The sequence below is a fragment of the Astatotilapia calliptera genome, chromosome 12 (assembly GCF_900246225.1).
Source record: "Astatotilapia calliptera chromosome 12, fAstCal1.2, whole genome shotgun sequence".
Lineage (NCBI taxonomy): Eukaryota > Metazoa > Chordata > Actinopteri > Cichliformes > Cichlidae > Astatotilapia > Astatotilapia calliptera.
The window spans coordinates 34,569,601-34,589,567 of NC_039313.1; the positions used below are offsets into that span (position 1 = coordinate 34,569,601).

The following is a 19,967-nucleotide window of genomic DNA, read 5'->3' on the forward strand; positions in this document are numbered from 1 at the left end:
TTTAGTGCATTTTGCAATAAATTCAAATATTTAGAGTTTTACTTTAATTTTACTGCATCTATAGAAAATACTTCCTTGCACATGGACAAAGTTTGATACTAATTGAACATTACTGGTTTTAGCTGTTTGTTTACACCGTATCACGCTGTGGTATAACCAGCTCATTTATTTGGCGCCTGTTTGAAACACCAGTGCTGAGTAAAGATAAAATGGGCTGAAAATCTGGGATCCGTGATGTCGGAGAGGAGAGTGGGTGGAGTTTCTAAATAGATGCCACATGAATACGAGTCACCCAGCACTGAGATATAACACTATTAATCCACACGACATGTTCAAATCAAGTATGTCAGGCTGTGCTTTCTGAGCGGCTAAACATCGCTGATCTGATGACATCATCTTTGTTATAACTGACTGTCGCACTCCACTTCCACGTGGTCGCCAGACTTCCCGTTGTTCTGCGCGGGCTGTAAATGATCAGGAAGCAGGACCTCAACACTGTAGCTGATGCGTTTGGCCTGGAAGATGCTGTAGGTGTTGTCGAATCTCAGCACATCTGTGGAGGACAGAATGGAGTATTTAGACAGTTGGGTTTAACATCACAGAAGCACTCGAACACAAGGCCACTCACAGACTCCTGGACGCTCACAGGTCAGTGAGCCATCCTCGGGTACTAAGTGGGCGTTGTATCGCTGACTGGGCACGATTTCCTCCATCTCAGCCGCCTTCTTCCATTCACCCTTTTTGGCCTTTTGAAAGACCCCAAATCCGATGTCTCCACCGTCACTGGCAAACTGCCACCTAACAGGATGTAAAAATGCTTTGAATTAGCAAAGCCTTTATTTTGAAAGCTAGACTGTGCTCTACAGTGGTACGGACGTTAGCCGTGGTTTCTCACAACCAAGATGGTGATGGCAGAAACGCTTGTCTCGAGGCTACACAATGGGACTTTAGAAACCAGTGAATGATGTCACTATGGTCTCACTACAGCTGGGAGAGGACGAACTACGACGGGGCACATTCTTCCCGAGCAATAAGTGGCAGCTCAGGTTGACTGGGACCCTACTCACTTGATTTTACGTTGTCAGCATGACTGTCACATGTTCAAAATAGCAAACCTAACTTTGTTCTGTTTCTTCTTTTGTCACGATTCTGTGCTTAAAGTTTAAAGATGTAGCTGATTTAATCTTCCTATTTTTCCAGCTGTAGCTTGAACAGAGACCCTTTTGGTTTGTCGTTTGATTTCTTGTGATATAAGTGAACGGAATAAGATCATTTTAAAGATATGGATTGATCTATTTCCCCACGCTCCAAAAATGGATGGCGTGCGTCAACCTTTAATCGCACAATGAATGAAGTGAGTGACTTCACAACAAGCTGGCGTGATGAGCCATAATCATATCAGAGCTCTGCGGCTTTGAGTCACGCTGTCTCTGTAATGATTCTTTTTAAGACCTCTTAGCTACGGCTCATCGACTCCACTCTGAGAAATTTACAGACACTATTCTTTCTACATGACTGTCTCCTTTTGACAGGACCTTTAATCATAGACTCTGTATGACTTTTATCACTGACCTGAGAACGCAGCCGGGGAACAAGATCTCAAAGTCCACTTGCTCTGAAGAAACTCGGCTGATGGTCACAGACTGCTCGTAATCCACCTTCACATGGTCGCGCACGTAGTAGGAGGGAGGAACTGGTCCAACATGGTTTATCTGCAGCAGAGAGTCAAAAAAAACAGGCGTCAAATACTCACATAGACAATGACTGAGAGGTTTGAGAGCAGAAAAGTGAAGGAAAGAAGAAAAGGCTTCACTTACTGTGCCATTATACAGCTATGAAAGCCTGTAAAATGTCTAGTTGTGCACAAAACTGGTAAAAATGTTATAAAGGAGCAAAGTGTTCTCTCTTTTCGGTTTTTCTTTTTATTCACATAAAGTCAAACCAATGATGTTCAGCGATTTCCCATAACAGTGCAATACAGGATGCAACCAGCAGAGGGCAGTGACTTCCTGGTGAGACCTGAGCTGCCTGTATTGTTGAATTAATGTCCATCGGTCCAGCAGGTGACGAGCAGGTTAACAGCACGAACAGACAGACAGAGCTCCCAACTGCAGGTCGAGGTTGAGAAAAGCTGTCACGGTTTCACAAAGTGTCCCGTAAAGTTTTCAGCTGCTTTTGGATGTCAGCTTTATTGTGGAGGAAGTCAAACTATTGTGTAACCACTTCTCTAAAAATCTTGCAGATATGAACCTTTAGATGATTTTATTTTATGACTGCCACAGAAAAACGAACAGGTACAGAAAAGAAAGGCAGAGGCAAAGAATGAAAACAAAACTAACAGCAAGTGAGAAGAACATCAGTCTGATTCATTTACACAGTTCATACAGAAGGAGGAAGAGTGACGGGGAAAAACCCTGTGAGGTGCATAAGGCGCTATGTATGTTTCATTTTGTTTAAAGTAGGTTTTTAAAATGAAGTAAATTTCTCAGATTTGTGTCCCCGACCACTCGGCTCCTGTTGGAAACAGAAAGTTGCATTTATCGATTTTCTCTTCTCTCCTTTTACACTCGTGTTGTTCCAGAGAGTTTTATTAGTAAAGCACTTAATAATCTTGTTATTTTAAAAGCTATATAAAAATGATGTTATCAAAGCTGTTTCAAAGCCACTAACTGTTTAACAGTACCTGAAAATAACGAGGCGTCATATCCAGAAACAAATCAGCACAAACTCTTAAACCTTTCTAGTTAAACACTCGTTCTGCAACACAACTACACTGGGCAGCACAAGTTCACACGTGGACCAAAATCAAAATAACACAATAGAAAATCAATGACACACAGCTAGCTAAAGGACAACTAGTTAAACACACAAGGTTAAAAAAAAGGAGAGAAAGAAGCAAAACATTTGAGGCTGAGCGTCTGTTCCCTTCAACGAAGTCAAAATGAATTTCTCTCGTTCTGTTCCTCATCTGTTCTCGGCCCAATTTTTTATCTACAGAAACAGTGACAAACACGGGTCAGTTGTGTCACCTGGAGCTGCGTCTACGGCTGCAGGACTACCAAAGCTGCTGTTTTCTGCAGGGTGAGGCCACTACTCGCTTCACAGAACATCTGACATCTACTCAGCAGGGGGGGAGGTTTAGCTGATTGTTTTTATTTGCAGGTCTGCAAACATATTATTGGTCATTCATTTTAGTGCAACACACAGGCCCTTTGTATTGTATCAAGAAAGATCTGCTGAACAGTTTTTTCGTGTGTGTGTGTAGCTGTATTGATTTATCCTGCAGCAGGCAGCCAGTCTGGAATAGCCCGTTCATCGTCAGTGACCTGGTTCATCCATGTGTAACAGGATCCCTCACACACAGAGCCAGCAGAACATTTTATGATTCAGCGTTAGTAGCCTGGTGGTAGTTTGTTTGGCTGTAGCAGGAGGTTATGTAAAACATAGGCAAATGTAAACCCACAACATATTAGGATGATATCAAAGCACAGGGGAAGCTGCTAAAACTGTAGGAGCACACGATGCAGATCAGTGAAGGGAAACTACAAGACGGGACTCGGGACGGTAAACTGGTGACTATTTCTGCGTCTACGGGAGGGCTGATTGGCTGTAGTTGGAGTCAGACGCTATCCACTCACAGCAGTTTTGAAAATTAAAGTTGTCACATTGCTTTGTTAATTTGAAAGCTTAATAAAAAATAACTCATTAATCTTACAATTTTCTGTTATTAACTGTGATTAATCGCCATTACTTGATCAATAGCCTGACTGTAATTACACTTTTCAACTTTATATTTAAGCTTGTAACAGATATTTATGCAACATAATGAAGTAAATGCAGAATAAACACAAAAAATGTTATATATATATATATATATATATATACACATACACAATTTTAATCAGATTCATCACAGCGTTACTGTGGATTAATTTTGATTAATCACGATTAAATATAGTTCATTTTTATTCTACATTAATCGCATTTCATTTTGCATGAGCAAACAGACTCGAGAAAAAAGGGAAAATATACGCACTTAACATGTTTACTGAACATCTTGAACATTCACGTCTCTGTAAACATGGATCCACTCTCTCTGTCACTTTGTGAGGCACTTCAAGTCTTTGAAACGAGGAACCAAAGCTATGTAAAGCTTCTTTTCACCTGATTTGTGACCTCAGTGATGAGGTCCTGAGGAGTTTATAAACTTAGTTTCAAGTGTTGTGTCATCCAAATTAATGTGGATATTATATTATGGCCACAGTTAGAGTAAAACAGCTTTATAAGCAGAGAACGCTTTAGGGTGTGGCTGCATAGTGACTGACAAGTCTGCCTTCAAAACCCAAAGATGGCGAAGGGCATTGTGCTTAAGACTTCAAGACAGATCGTCCAATGAGTGATGTCAAGGTGGCTACATCCATCTTTTATATACAGTCTTTATCAACATGGGCAAAACAACTACAATAGAATAACAGTCGATAATTTACCCGGCAACCAAAGAAAACATCTTCATACTACTACAGCGACCGAGGCTGCTCTTTTAGAGATGTTGAGATTATATGCAGCAGATATATTAATGTCTTATGAGTGAGTCCAAAGCACTGATTGTAAATCTGTGATGGATATTTTTCGCCTCCAACTTTTCAGCCATTTTTAATTCAAAAACAAACTAAAACGAGCTAAAACAAGTCAGGATGCTGCAGCCTGACTCACCTTGTTGCGACAGCGAGGGTCTCCGTCAGGATCCGTCAGTTTACCCCCGTATATCGCCGGCAGCTCCTCGGCATCGATGTGGTTCAATAAGACCTCCTGCCAGTTGGCTGTGAAAGCGGCGAAACCGTAACACTAAATTTCACTCTTTCGGGTGACGTCCTGTAAACAGGAGGTAGTGACATGCAGTGTTTTTGTCTCACCTCCCAGGATGCAGATCTTTTGTCGCGTGGCCTCACTCAGAAAGTGCTTGACGAGGTTGTAAGCCACAGGAAAGATTTTAGGGGCTGTGACAGAAAAAGCAGAAATCTGTCAATCGGACGTTCAGCTAAATTTGTCATTTAAAAAAAGTATGAAATCACCTTTGATAACAAACAGTTTCTTCAGCCCTTCTGGATAGTTGTCTTCAAACATCTGGAGGATCTGGTGCAACAGAGAAACATCAGCACCAACTTCTCTTCTGCTCTTTCTGCTTTTACACTACGTGCATACAAGTCTATACCTCTCCATATGTTTCTATAGCTGGTTTCCATAAGTGCTTCAGGCCCAGACCTTCAACATCGTAGATCATTGTGATCGACTCCACGTTTTTCCCCAGCTGCAACGAAACGGTGACATAAAGACAGTAAAACATGTTTTTAATCATTTTTAAAAAGTGGCAGAGATGCATGTTTACTGCAGAGTTAACAGTCAAGTTGCTACAAACAGCCACAGTGTGATTAAATAATGTTAGAACATTAAATAATTCAGTTTCAGTGACATCCAAATAAGACAAGCAGAGTAAAATAAAATGTAAACATTAGGACGCGATTATTTAGTATTTATAAAATTAATGAATTCATGAAGATTAAAGAATGCTAATTTTGAGCTAATTTTCAATAACTGTGATCTTAAACAGTTGTTGAACTTTAAAACAGCTGCATTAACTTTGATCCTTATTCAAATAAATTAAAGATGCAGTGCTGGAGGCCAAAGGGTCACCAGGTGGGGAGTTATCCCAGGAATATGGCAAACGTGCACAGTATTCAGGCTGGTTGATTTTCAAAATAAAAAGCCCAACCAGGAAAGATCCTGTTTCTGAAACACTCCTGGTTGTTCTGAAGCCGTGCAAACGATGAAACGATACCGTGCTATCGAAGATGAGGTGGGTTTGCGGGATTGGACCCAAACTAGCAAGTTTTTGTTGATAAATGGTCTGTATTTGTATAGCGCTTTACTTGGTCCTAAGGACCCCAAAGCCATCATCCACCCATTCACACACACATTCACACACTGGTGATGGCAGCTACATTGTAGCCACAGCCACCCTGGGGCGCACTGACAGAGGCGAGGCTGCCGGACACTGGCGCCACTGGGCCCTCTGACCACCACCAGTAGGCAACGGGTGAAGTGTCTTGCCCAAGAACACAACGACCGAGACTGTCGGAGTCGGGGCTCGAACAGGCAACCTTCTTATTACAAGACGAACTCCCAACTCTTGAGCCATGATCGCCCTCATAAAAATTCCCAGCTTCCGAGGGTACCCGCTGGTCCCTGTCAGCCTGCAGCACCACGGGCCTGTGGGTGCGGACGACTTAACGACTGTTAAGAACTAAAAGTTGAATCCTAACGATCTTGTTTTTTAACTGGTGAAAGACAAAATCAGATTTTGCACCACCTGAATGCAGTTTTGCTGCAGCAGAGCTTTGAGTTAATCAGATTTTAGTCTGAGGTGTGAACAGGAACGCTGCGTCTGCTCTTACTCTCTCCGACTGGAGGTTACACTCCTTCTGAAGCACCTCGCAGTCTCTGATCTTGGACTTGATGAAGTCTTGCTTGGAGGCAGACAGAAAGAGGCCCTTAGGATCTACGGGTCCGATGACATCGTACCAGATGGGGCTGCCCTCGCGGTCATAACCGCACATGCCTCCTGACAGATATTTCTCGATTACCTGCAAGAAAACCCCCATGTTGATATCAAACACTGCTTGGAATAGTAGCGAAGAAGCCGTGTCATTTTCTAAAAGTACAATGAAGCTACATTACATGTACATAAAACCTTTTTAGGGGGTTACCTCTGGTGGACGCCACTCAGTGATTATTGTGTCTACTTTCATCTGTCTCCTGAACTCCAAATGCTGGAAGAAAAGATGGACGCATGTTAGCTTCTGTTGTTATTGTTGTGCCATCTGTTGTCCTCATCTCTTATTGATTCCTGTATGTTTACTCTTGTTTTGCTCACTTTCCATCCTCCTTGTGAGTCTTTCTGTTGTCTGTGTGAGTACAGTTAACTTTTCGTTAACTTCCTGTTTTATTTGGTGCAATTCTCTGTCGCTTGCTACATTTTCACTTCCTTCTTCTGTTCTTTTCCACACTCTGAGTGTCTGATTTATTTCAGCTCTTTGCCTGAACCTTTCCCTCCATGCGTGTATTCAGTCTGTGTCTATGCCCTCAGTTGTTGTGTCTCCTGTTGTGCTTCTTGTTTGATTTTATGAGGCCATCATTGTGCAGTTTCCTGTTGTTTTTATTTGAGATAGTAACTGGGGGTTGTTAGCCTCTGGTTTCCCGTTCACTTCTTATTGGAGTTTGTTTGTAACTTCTTTTTTCAAGATTAGAGGTCATCACTTCAAAAGTTATTAATTTTTTTTCATTTGTTATTTAGTAGTTCTCACCATTAAATATCAGCAGGGCTGCAGTTGAAACAAACAACTGTGTTACCCACATTAATAATCTGTCTCAATGACAGAGCTGAAACACTGAGAACTTTCTTTTTTATATACACAGCAGGGGTGAGGAACTCCAGGCCTCGAGGGCCAGTGTCCTGCAGGTTTGGATGTGTTCTTGATCCAACACAGCTGATTTACATGGTTAAACAACCTCCTCAACAAGTCCTGAAGTTCTCCAGAGGCCTGATAATGAACTAATCATGTGATTCAGGTGAATTGACACAGGGTGAGATCTAAAACCTGCAGGACACTGGTCCGCATACAGCATAAGAACCTGGGATTTTATTCAGATGCCAACTTGGAGTGAAACGTGAAGGTGGCAAACAACAGAGGAAATCTGCCTTCAGCGAAAACATGAACGCGAACCAGATCCTACCTGCAGCATTCAGGTTTGAAAATATGGGACATTTTCTCAGAGGTGTCTGATGTCATCAGGGGCTAAAGTGTTGGTTGACATTTATTTTCTCATTTCCTATCCTCCCTTCAGACTTTGCATAAAGTACGTGTGCATTTTTTGTTGAAGATGACAACTAGCAATGGAAGCAACACGTGAATGATTAGTAGTCGCTTTAATCCCTGGTTGAATCATGGTTTGAAACTGTGTTTCATAGAAGGCAACAATGATACAAACACGACAAATACAGAAACAGCAAATAATCGCAAACGCAGCTTCACATATTCTGCCCCTAGTGGACAACAGCAAATTTAGTCACTGTAAATCTTATCCCATCAATGGAAATGCTTCTTTAATCCTTTTTATCTACATCTTATCTCTTTGGTGGCAGTGATGACTCAGTTTATCCACAGCGTAAAATTACCACACTGCTCCTCTCTAATCTGGAGCCACTCCCACACTAATGAGCATTGTGTGCTGCAGCTAAGCGCATGAATGTCGTTCACTACATGGGAACGCATTATGGTCGTACTTTGGCTCGCGGTTCAGCAGTGCAATGCATTTCTAGAAGAGTGTTACACGTGGAAGCCCTTTAAAAGTCCAGGCCTACAAAACTGAAAGTCCACGTTTATTACCTTTCGCAGCATTGCCTCAGACTTCTGGATATTGAAGTTCCTGGCTGAAAAGGAGAAATAAAAAGCAATGATCAATGCTGAAATCCATCTTCTATTCCACATTGTAGAGAGATGAAGCTTGAATGGGATTATACAACAGGTGCAAATTAAAATGATAAAATAAGAGAGCGCAGAAAAGAGACAAGAAACATAATTTTGCTGCGATTCTTAAAATTTAGATAGTAAAATTTAATATTTTAAACAAATGTTTAATGCTGAATTATACAATGTAGGATATGTTACATAAAGCTAAAACCACTGCGCAAACACATGGTGCTGTAATTAAAGGGGCAGCTGGTGATGTAGAAAGGCTTTCATTTATATAAGCTTCCTCTGAAATTTTCTCTCATATTATTCCTAAATCTGCTTATCAACAGGAATCTAACGGAAATATTAGCAGGAATAATGGCAGTACAGTGCTCATGTTGGAACTATGTCATTCCAACTTTGGCCAAATAACATTAAAATAAATCGTGTAAAGGTGTCAGACACAACGAGCCGAGAAGCCAGGAGTTATTAAAATGTTGCCGCTGATGTTTTTGAATGATGGTGGCGCCATTATGCAGAAATATAAACCAGTCTCTTAAATGATCAAACTTTGGTCGGCGTGCAGCTCTTCTCCGTAACGCTGTCGGCATTAAGACCACGGTGTGAGTACGAGTGATGCAGGGCAGAGTGCACACACAGGCTAATGCTCCTTTTAAGGTGATTAGCTCTGCAGCTGACAGTCCGGTGGAAAGACACGACAGTGCTGTGAACCGAGACATCTTACTCAACCACTAGATTACACTGCAGCTAATGCTTCCCCCTGGCACACTAACAGCAACCTTGAGGACACTCAAGCACAAAGCAGGGCCAGGATTAAGAACTGGCCACCTCTTACTCTGGGTCAGTAATGACATGCATGTCACCTTAATGGTCTGAAGTAACGGTTTCAACCTTTTAAATTTTAGATGACAGTTATTCTTTCAAACGCCACTTGGTCTATATGATATTAGAGGCCAGAATGTCCAAATTTACAGCATTGAAAACACAAAAATAAGACAAATGGGTAGTTGTCCACTTCATCAACCATCCACCCCACCATGCTTTGACACTGTTTGACACTTCACCCGTTGCCTGCTGGAGGTGGTCAGAGGGCCCGGTGGCGCCAGTGTCCGGCAGCCTCGCCTCTGTCAGTGCGCCCCAGGGTGGCTGTGGCTACAATGTAGCTGCCATCACCAGTGTGTGAATGGGTGGATGACTGGTTGTGTAAAGCGCTTTGGGGTCCTTAGGGACTAAGTAAAGTGCTATACAAACACAGGCCATTTACTGTTTCTGCAGATATCAGTGCCTTTGTGCGCATCAGTGCTGTTTATGACTGCTGCTTGCTAATGAACCTCGCCACGCTCTCTGGCTTCCTGTTTTCCATTTGCTATTTTATGTTGTTGATTGCTTTTCCCCGGGTTTCTTTCTTGGGTGCTTTCGCTCCCTGTCTGTCGTCCTGATCCTCTGCAGCCGTCTCCCACCTGTGCTCTGTTCCCACCTGTGCTCTGTTCCCACCTGTGCTCTGTTCCCACCTGTGCTCTGTTCCCACCTGTGTCTCGCTGCTTTCTAACTGACTGAAGTCACCTGGAGGTGTCTGTGTGGCAAAAGTGCTTCAGCGCTTCCCTTATGACCCCCTTTAGCAGAGGCTTCACAGGAGCGTCCTTTACCTTTACCACCATTAACCAAAGCTAATGATTAACGTGGCTGACAAGTGGCACACCTGTAAATGCTGGTTAATAGTATTTTTCACTCCAGGCCATAACTTGCCGTTGTGTTCTGAGCCTTCAATGAAAGGCTGGTAAAACCACAGATGTAATCGCAGCTCTGATGAAATCTGCTTCTTACATGAAGAAAGTGGATTTATACACACAAACAGTCTTTACATAAAGATTAGAATTATCCAATTACATTTAAGTTATACAATCACTTAATTCTAATGCCAGCTTTTAGAAACTTTCATTAATTGACTGCATTTGATAAGAAGTAATAAGGAGTAGTACTGGATCCTCTCTCCAACAGGAAGAATGAATAACATGATTAACCTCCTAGGACCTGGCGTCCACATATGTGGACATCACCTTTTGCGTTATTTAGACCAAAATACTCAATTTTGCTCTACAAGGGCCTGATATCCACTTACGAGGACGTTATAATGCTACTGTTCTATCGAAATTTTAAATCAATATCCTCATATGTGGCTCTCATTTTTCTTAGAAACAAAAATAAGGTTTAAAAAAAAATAAAATCTGGTAATTCTTTGTTTTTACATTCATCAGGACCCAATCAGCCCAAATATCAAAGAGAAATTAAAAATGCAAGTCGTGGAAGAGTTCGGGTCTTAGGAGGTTAATCAGCTCTGTGCATCATGGATCTCTTTTCCTTATACAATTCCTTATGAGCTCATGATGCTTTCCCTCATAAAAATATTAAGGAAAAGACCCTCGAGGTCATTTTGGAGTATTCGACTGCAGCTAGTCTGTCAGGGCTTCTGTTTAAGCTGCCTGGTGATCTCTGCACTGGATTCCTATTTTGTAGCTACTTCTGGGGATTCTGCTTGTACCAGTAAAGGCTCCTTTTTATGTTTCACATTTGGGCTCTATCCATGCACCTTCACTTCACAGCTCCAGACATTTTCAGCGTCGACTTTAGGTGTAATAAAAGTTTACGATGTGCCTCATTACGGGTACAAAGCCTCCGTGTGCAGCTCATTGTCGGATAACTCTGATAGTCTCGCTGCTATCACTGGTGCATGCTCGCTAAAAAACAATGCAGGGAGATCAAACTCCAAAATTAAGCGATAATGTATTTGTGCACCTTACAGGGACTCTTACTGTTTACTGTTCTAAAGAAAGAACGCGTGCTAATATCAAAGGAAAACAAAATGTCATCATATGAACATGTTCCCACAAACGTGATTAACACTGTGGTCGTCAGAAGAGGAAGTCTCTGTACAAAATGTTGGCGCTTGTGGTTAATAAAAGCTGACTCAGCAGACTCTGTTTGATGATCACAGGCTGAAGTGGTAACATTTTCTCTGCCATTTAACTCTCCTGCTGATCCTTGCTGCACTCACAGCACACAGACATCCCTGACTGGCTTTAATGGAAGTGATCGGGCTTTTCACATTTCTTCTCATTCCCACAGTATATGTTCTATTCTCGTTTATTTACCAGGAAACCAAGATGGAAGGTTGGTGGTTCAATCCCTGGCTCCCCCAGTCTGCACAGAATTTGATATTTTAATGGTGATCATGCGTCCTCACCATGTGCCAAGTCGAGCTATTTGCTTCACACCAATAAACCACACCACTGTTTTTCATCTAAAAGCTCCCGTCAGATGGGCTCTACAACATCTCCACCAACAACACCTCTGATGTTTAACGTTCAAATTGTGGCTTGTAATCTAAAATTCTTTGAGTGGTGTACAAGCACAACATAAATGGCACTCCAGGCCCACGTAAATCTGGACATTCAGATTATCGCAGACTTGCAGTTATGACCAGCAAACAGTGACGACCATCAATTACTACTAGAATTCGCTTTCAATCACTCATCCAGTTAATTTCAGTTATTTCTTTCTTTAAAAGCTACTCTAAATTGTGTTTAGTGAACACTGAAAATAACCGGTCCTTTATTTTAAGCTAGCTATACGTTTAGTTAATTAAACTTGTTATTCATAATTTTAGGAAGCTATTGCAACTTTTTATCCAGTGCAGTCTACCTACCAAGTGTAAAAACCCATGGTTTAATCTGAGGAGAAGACATAAATCCTTTTACGGTTGCATCAGGAAGGGCATCCCACCTGCTGTGGTGAATTTGGTGAATAAGGAAGCAGATGAAAAGAGCTTTTATCCTCTACGTTTAGCTAAGACTATGCATTTCCATATTCTTAGCCAACAGCTTGAACTGCCAGCCACACTTTAATCAATATTTCCTAACTGTGTCATCCTCATAGTTTAACTACAGTACCGTGCAAAAGTGTCGAGCCACCCCTCATTGCCTTATATTTTGTTAGGAAAATGGGAAACAGGTGCAGCATGTGTACATACAGATGGAAATATATGTAAGGTAAATATCGAGTTTTTACATTTCCAATGATCCATGATCTTGAAAGTCAATATGGTTCGACCAGGCGCCATCTTCGAGTGCTTATTCATCACTTTTAGGCAACTTTTCAGCTCAGATTTGTTCAGGTTGCATGCAGGTTTTTTCAGATTGGTTACAGATACAGAACTAATCTGTTCATGTACCCCATGGCACAAATACCTCCTGGGCTACTTTTGCCTCTTGGGAATCACTAAGCTGCACTGTTCCTACAGTGTGATGCTGAGCGTGACATAACTCGTATCATTTAGAGCATGCATTGTCCAAACAGACCTTCATTGTCGATGTTTGGAGCTGTGACGCTCAGCTTTCTGAGAAGCAAATCAGGCATTTCACAGCATTTATGCTCATTTAGTAAGGCCGACTTAAAGAGAACAGCACGCCCTAACCGCCAGTCTAAATGCTCATTATGAGACACTTCTTCATTGTTATCAAAAATCCAGGGAACTGAAACCTAGAAGAGCAGCAGACAGCCGTAGTGCACCTTTAATGCGATTAGCCGTGGATTAGCCTGATACACAGAGTGCTAGGCTTCTGCTTCAGGACTTAATCAGAACAAGGCCTGCTTTAATCGCTGCGCTTCCTCCAGGGTGCAAAACTACCACCTATTCAGACTCTGGATATCAGTTACACAAAGAAGACCTCCAATTTTTGTATTTATCGCTTATTTATTTGTCACCTTTTGGCAAAAGAACTTCTCCTCTCGACAGCAACTTTAGCAATCGTGATCTGATGGCACCGTTTTGCCAAACACATTTGCTTTGCAAAAAGAAGCTCAATAAACTCTCTATAGGCTCCCCTTGTTAGTCTGCATCGTGTTATTTTATTGTATTTATTCACATTTGTATATTTTACAGTGTCAGAGCTGACAGGCAGGGAGGGGCAGATTAGTGTGTGTGTGTGTGTGTGTGTGTGTGTGTGTGTGTGTGTGTGTGTGTGTGTGTGTGTGTGTGTGTCAAAATGTACTTGATAATGGAGGGTTCAAGCCACAACAACGCCCTGCGTGAACCAGATGCAGACAGAAGGGTGGGGCCTACGGGGGCATTAAAAAGGGGTACAAGAAGACCCGCCTCCCCCTCTCTCAACGGTATAAGAGGTGTCGTGCTGAGTGCACATGTTGGTTTATGTGAGCAGAGTCATGAAAACACGTTGCTTCATGTCTTTTCATGCAATAAGCCACCACGTTATTTCACTCGTCTTACTCCACAAGTGAAATAACGTAACCAGATTTTTTTCCCAGTTTGCATTACAGGAGAAAATAACTTTAGCGTGTAGGATGTGGAATTATGGGAAAACTTCTGCTTTTTGCCATTTTCAGTTTGGGAGAAGTGACAGATGCAAAGTGGTAGTAAACTCACCTCTGAGCCAACGTAAGAGGAAGTGGTCATGCTGTGCAGGAAGTTGAGGAAGAATATCTTGTACCCGTACTCGAAACTGCAATCAGACACGGGAGAAAAGAAGAGGCATATGACTTCAGAGGAAACGTTTCACTAAATGTCTCCAGCTGTGAGCCTGGGAGTGAAAACCGGACTTAAAAGAGGTTTTCCTTCACAGTGGTGTGTGTCACCGAATCTTGTGACTTAATGACTATTTTCCATTACAGCTGATGCCTGTAAACATGTTTGCAGAGCCCGAGGCAGGCTCACGTGACATTTTAGGCTCTAAACTTACTTTATAGCCAACAGCATGTCAAACAAATATATATAGATAAGGACGAGTATGGAATCATTTCCCCTTGCAACACATGCAGGTTGATTCCTTTCTACAGATTGTGACTTACAAGAGTCACTGGCACAAATAAATGTGAATGCAAGCTTTGCAAAATTGCTGTATCATGATTTATATTCACTCAATGTATCAACTCATTGTATCACATTGATAACAGCTCTCCCCCTTATCTGTTATCAATGCGAACAGATAAGGCACAAGTTTATTTTGAAATAAGCAGATTCTACTGATAAAACATGCAAATAAAATCAAGTCAAATAATAAGTTTGGGGCCCATAAAAGAGCTCATCTAAACTCAAATCAACCCCGTGTTGGTGCAGGAGGTTAATTCTTGGGGGTGTGGCTGCAGGTTTTGCAATCATAGAAAAGTATTTGTTGAGAAAAGAAACAGATGGAGGATGGATTTGTCAGATTTCTTCCTAAAACAAAGAAGAAATATTTGTATCGCTGGTTTTGTCAGTTTAATGTAAAACAAAGGGCAGAAATAAACGGCAAATATTAAAAGTTCAGTTGCTGCAAAATGCAGGATGGTCAGGTTTTCCATTAGGATGGTGGAGTTTGTTCCCATACAGCCACTACAGCTCAGTCAGTGTGTCTGTCCATCCCTGAGGTGTTGGATGAGGTGGAGGTTTCATGTATCTGTGCGGACTAGTTCAGTTCTGAAATAATAAACCCAGTTCTTTAAGTGCCTGGCTTTATGTGCACTATCATGTTGAAACATGTCAAGTGTCCTGATATCAGTGTGTCACCTTGATCACGTGACGTTACCTGAAATCCACACACCTTCCACTTAACACCATATTCCGGCAAAATACGAGACACACCCAGAAAGCCAGACAACCCAACCGACCTCTCAGGCCTGAAATACTTTTTCAACCACTGAAAACCACTGCTGTAAAAAGATATTGATTAAACCTACAATTTTATTGGTCTAACTGTATGTATTTTAATGTCTTTTCATATATAGAAATAAAGTCACATCCTTCTGTCCACGCACCAAACCTACAGTAACTGCTGCTGGTTTTAACCATAAATCACTAAAACGTTTTTTTGCACCCACAGTTTAAATCAGATACTTTGCCAGGCAATGAAAATCAGTTTTTTCAGCAGCACCAAAACTTCCCATAAACCCATAACTTAACGGATGTGGATAAGAGACACAGGAGCATCTCATATGCTTCACAGCACCAGACTGAGAAAAGAAGAGCAAACAATTTTATTATTTTTTGGTTTGTTACTCGATTAAAACGATCATGACCCATCATTTTAAATGACAGTTAATGAGATCTTTAATTTCCATCTTTAATTTAATAAGCCTGAGATCATTTTAGAAAAATATGTGCAATTTTAGCAATATACCACACTGCATGTGGATTACAATGTTCACATAATAGTGAACTTTTAAAGACACATGGAACTAAACGGCTGTTTAGTAAAGCTGGAATCACCACGATCGCCTGGAGCAAACTACTAAACCCTGATGCTGTGTGAGTGTGCGCACAGATCAACAAAGATAAAAGCACTGTATGAATGTGGGTGTGACTCGGTGAAGGAGCCTTGCAGTAGAAATGCTAGTCTATGTATAATTTATCTACCTTTATCATAACAGTGTAGTATATGTCTCAATCTTTCTTACTGTAAAAACACTCCTGCCCTGCAGCAGAGACCTCTGCTGTGGAGGGTTAATATGAACTAATAGAACATGTCCATAAACTTTTGGCCTTATCGTACACTTTGCAGTGTGTATAGATGCAGATAACAGACTTTCCCTTCAGCTAAATGATGAATGACAGCAGACCCCTGACATCATATGATAACAGATGTGGAGCTGAACGTGGTCTTCCAACAGGACTGCTCTTAATGGGGTGCAGCTGATAATGTTGCTAATGACTAAGAACTGCTTTGTTTTTGTTTTTTTCAATGTTTATTTATCCAGAAAGGAATTATTTTGCGAGAAAGTCGTGGCAGAGCCTGTTTTTTCATAAACAAATTTCCGTACCCACTGTGACGTTTCCCATCATTTAGGGCAGTCGTGTTATGAACCCTGTGTTTTGTGTTTTTGGACCTTTAAGTTCTCTTATTATAAACTTTCTTCAGTTTAATTCTCAGTGTCTTGTTGTGTTCTCACTCTTCTGCCTTTTTTTACAGTTACTGTTGTGTGTATTGTGTTCCCTGTCTCAGTTCACCCTTCCTCACCCGTGTTGCCTGTGTCTAGTTAAGTCTCCATCGCTATGTTAAGTTCCTTCCTGTTTTATTCTGATATTCTCCATATTTTTGTGCCCTATATTCAGTTTTGCTTCCCTTGTCTTGTTTTCCCTGATTGGTTTCAGCTGTGTACCCTGGTGTTTCTAATTGCCTACACTGAACTGAATGTTTGTCTGCCTGTGGCTTTTCCATTGTGTTGCTCCTGTTTGGCTTTATGTGATTTGTTTCCTGCTGGATTTAAACAACACAAACATAAAGGTTTGTTTTTTCTTCCTTAATTAATTCCATCTGATGAGTCCAGTAATCTACACAATCCATCACATGACAAAGGGTGGATCTGACTGTGAAACCACAAGCTCACTGGCTTGTGATTAGCTGCTCACAAGCTGTTAACCAATAACTGTATCCAGAAATGTTCCAGTAAAACACTGTCCTTGTGGGTTTATTGGATGAGTTACTGTTTTTTTGTCATAACAAATACAAAATTAAGTCCATTTTGTAAACTACAGGGACCCTAAGAGTCAGAAGGATTATTCAGGATATGCTCACTTGTTACTAACCTGTGCAAGGACAAAAAATGTTATTTTTCTTGACAGCTCAATGACCGCAGCATGTTTCAAAAGTAATTTATGTAATTTATTGGTTAAAGGAAATCACTGTTTCACTGTCTGAAATACTAGTTTGAACAATAAACATAATACTGAAGTTTGAACTTATGTTTTGCAAAGGTCTTGAGCCACATCAGATTTCTTTATAGTTAATAATTTGTTAGAAAAATGGGAAATGGGTGCAATGACTTACTGAAACATAAGGCACAAACAGGAGCTTGAAAGTCAATATTTGGTTTGACGTCTTTAGGAATAGTTCTCTATGGTTCATGAAGGACATTCGAAGCTCTTCTTTAGATGTTGGTGGCTTTTTGTTTCCCATTGTCTGTCTATATGATCCCACACTGCAATGATAATGTTGAAATCCAGGCTCTGGAGAGGCCGATCATGACTGCTAGTGCTCCATTTGGTGTTGTTTGTTTGTTTTCTATCCATAATGGGTTTACTGCACTGGCTGTGTGGTTGGGATCAGTGTCATGCTGAAAAACGAAGCCGTTGCCAATCACATGCTTTCCAGATGGTTTTGTATGGTGGATGAAAATCTGATTGTACTTTCCCAAGTTCATAATTCCATTCATTTAGACAAGATCACCGACATCACCAGCCCCAAAATATAAAGAAATGATGATGGCTCAAGACGTTTGCACAGCACTATAAATCTGAAATAGCACCTATTGTTTTTCAGTGATGTTTTCCCACTCTCACTTCTTGGTGGAAAATGTGCACCGACGAGCACAGGGGTAATCTTAAAAAAGACGTTTTAATATATTTTTATTAACACTTTGTTTACATACAGATGGAGAAAAGGACATTTTTAATGTCAGTGAGACGTAAATGTTACTGTGCCAAAAACTAACTGCAGCTCCTTTTTTCTGTCTCAGAATTACTTGTCCGTTGTTTGGCAAATTATAGGCCAAAAAGTCATTTACATTCATTTAAATATGGATACAAATGTTTTTTTGCAAATACACAAATAATTATTTGGAACATCACTGGCTTGTAAAATATTAGGATTTTAAATGTATTGAACACTGACTATCTAATGGGTTTTAGACAGCAACTAAAATCTGAGTTTCTTAGTCAGATTAGCTGATTATTTGCTACAACGCCATCCTTATTCTATGGGCTGAATTCTGATCTTTAAAAAAATCAAAATATAATCAAGTTTAAAACAACAACAACAACAACAACAACAACAACAACAACAATAATAATAATCATCTTTATTTATAGAGCACATTTAAAAGCCTTGGGCATACCAAAGTGCTTTACATAAAACAATAAAAGGTTCAAACATTGATAACGGATAAATAAAAATAACGAGTTATGTTCATAGATAAAAGCTACCAATAAGAATGACTACAGCACATGGGTAATAGCAAGATAAAAGCTGTACCACCATAATAAAAGACACCAATAGAAAGATAGGAGGGAATTAATACAAGAGGTCAATAGGTCACAGGAACCAAACAAACAAACAAACAAACCAGCAATTAAAAGGTGGAGAAGGCAAGTTTAAAAAGATATGTTTTAAGCTGTGATTTAAAAGAATGAATAGAATCAGATGCCCGGATGCCAATCGGGAGATTGTTCCACAGCACAGGTGCGACAAGAGCAAACGATCGATCACCTCTAGTCTTAAGTCGAGATCTGGGCTGAGCCAGCAGTAACTGTGACGATGACCTTAAAGCCCTGGCAGGAGCATAAGGGTTTAAAAGGTCCTTAAGGTAGCTGGGTGCAGTGTTGTTAGTAATTTTAAAAGTAAACAACAAAATTTTAAGTTGAATACGATATTTGACAGGCAACCAGTGCAGATCGGCAAGGACAGGAGTAATGTGGGCAAACTTGCTGGTTTTAGTTAGAATGCGAGCTGCAGCATTCTGAACTGTCTGTAATCTCTGTAAAAGGGAAGAGTGGAGACCACAATAAAGTGAATTACAATAGTCTAGCCTCGACGTTACAAAGGCGTGGATGAGCTTTTCGAGATCTTTATGCGGGATATAGCGCCTAGCCTTAGAGATAAGACGAAGCTGGTAAAAACTAGATCTGACAACAGCAGACACTTGTTTGTCAGGTGAAAAGGAGCTGTCAAATAAGACACCCAGATTCCTGACAGTATCAGAGAGAGAACAACTAAGAAAACCAAAGGCATCCCGGAGTTTGGCACGAAGAGCATTACTACCAAAAATCATAATCTCGGTTTTCTTCTCATTAAGGATAAGAGAATTCGACAACAACCACTTCTTGGCCTCAGACATGCATTCTCGGAGGCTATTCAGAGACAGAGCAAGATCGTCGTTTAGCTCAAAATAGAGCTGGATATCATCTGCATAATAGTGATAAGCAATATGGTATTTCTCAAAGATGGCACTTAAAGGAAGCAAGTATAATGAGAAAAGGGTAGGGCCCAGCACAGATCCCTGGGGGACACCACAGCAAACAGGTACAGCCGAGGAAGAGGATGTAGCCAGATGTACCGTAGAGAGCCGATTGGAGAGATAGGATTTAAACCAATCCAGGGCAGCGCCCTTGATGCCTACAGTGTGCTCAAGTCTCGCTAATAAGATATTATGGTCAACCATGTCAAATGCCGATGATAGATCCAAAAGCACTAAGAATGAGGGGCGTCCGTTGTCAGCCATTCGTAGGAGATCATTGAAAACACGAAGCAATGTTGATTCTGTGCTGTGATGTTGTTTGAAGGCCGATTGAAATTTATCATTTATATTATTCTCATCAAGGTAGGTCTGCAGTTGGAGCAGAACCACCTTCTCAAGTATTTTAGCCAGAAAGGGAAGCTTAGAAATTGGCCT

At 40.9% G+C, this 19,967-nt stretch overlaps 2 protein-coding genes across 3 annotated transcripts in view; one reads left to right on the forward strand and one right to left on the reverse strand.

Annotated features, from left to right (window-relative positions):
• The window catches only part of LOC113033013 (SEC14-like protein 2), a 20,956-nt gene continuing 989 nt past the window's right edge, over window positions 1-19,967 (reverse strand). Inside the window, exons 2-12 of the mRNA XM_026186253.1 lie at window positions 13,972-14,047; window positions 8,445-8,488; window positions 6,765-6,827; window positions 6,453-6,641; window positions 5,213-5,308; window positions 5,073-5,133; window positions 4,914-4,997; window positions 4,714-4,820; window positions 1,573-1,712; window positions 629-798; window positions 1-553 (exon numbers count right to left, since the gene is read on the reverse strand). Of these exons, the coding sequence (XP_026042038.1) occupies window positions 402-553; window positions 629-798; window positions 1,573-1,712; window positions 4,714-4,820; window positions 4,914-4,997; window positions 5,073-5,133; window positions 5,213-5,308; window positions 6,453-6,641; window positions 6,765-6,827; window positions 8,445-8,488; window positions 13,972-14,047 (1,182 nt within the window). The 3' untranslated portion in view covers window positions 1-401. The remainder of the gene's footprint in view (window positions 554-628; window positions 799-1,572; window positions 1,713-4,713; window positions 4,821-4,913; window positions 4,998-5,072; window positions 5,134-5,212; window positions 5,309-6,452; window positions 6,642-6,764; window positions 6,828-8,444; window positions 8,489-13,971; window positions 14,048-19,967) is intronic.
• rnf215 (ring finger protein 215) overlaps window positions 16,469-19,967 on the forward strand; it is a 13,158-nt gene continuing 9,659 nt past the window's right edge. Inside the window, exon 1 of one of the 2 annotated variants that reach the window (XM_026186257.1) lies at window positions 16,469-16,804. In XM_026186257.1, the coding sequence (XP_026042042.1) occupies window positions 16,712-16,804 (93 nt within the window). In that variant the 5' untranslated portion in view covers window positions 16,469-16,711. The remainder of the gene's footprint in view (window positions 16,805-19,967) is intronic. The other variant, XM_026186256.1, reaches the window with a different exon arrangement.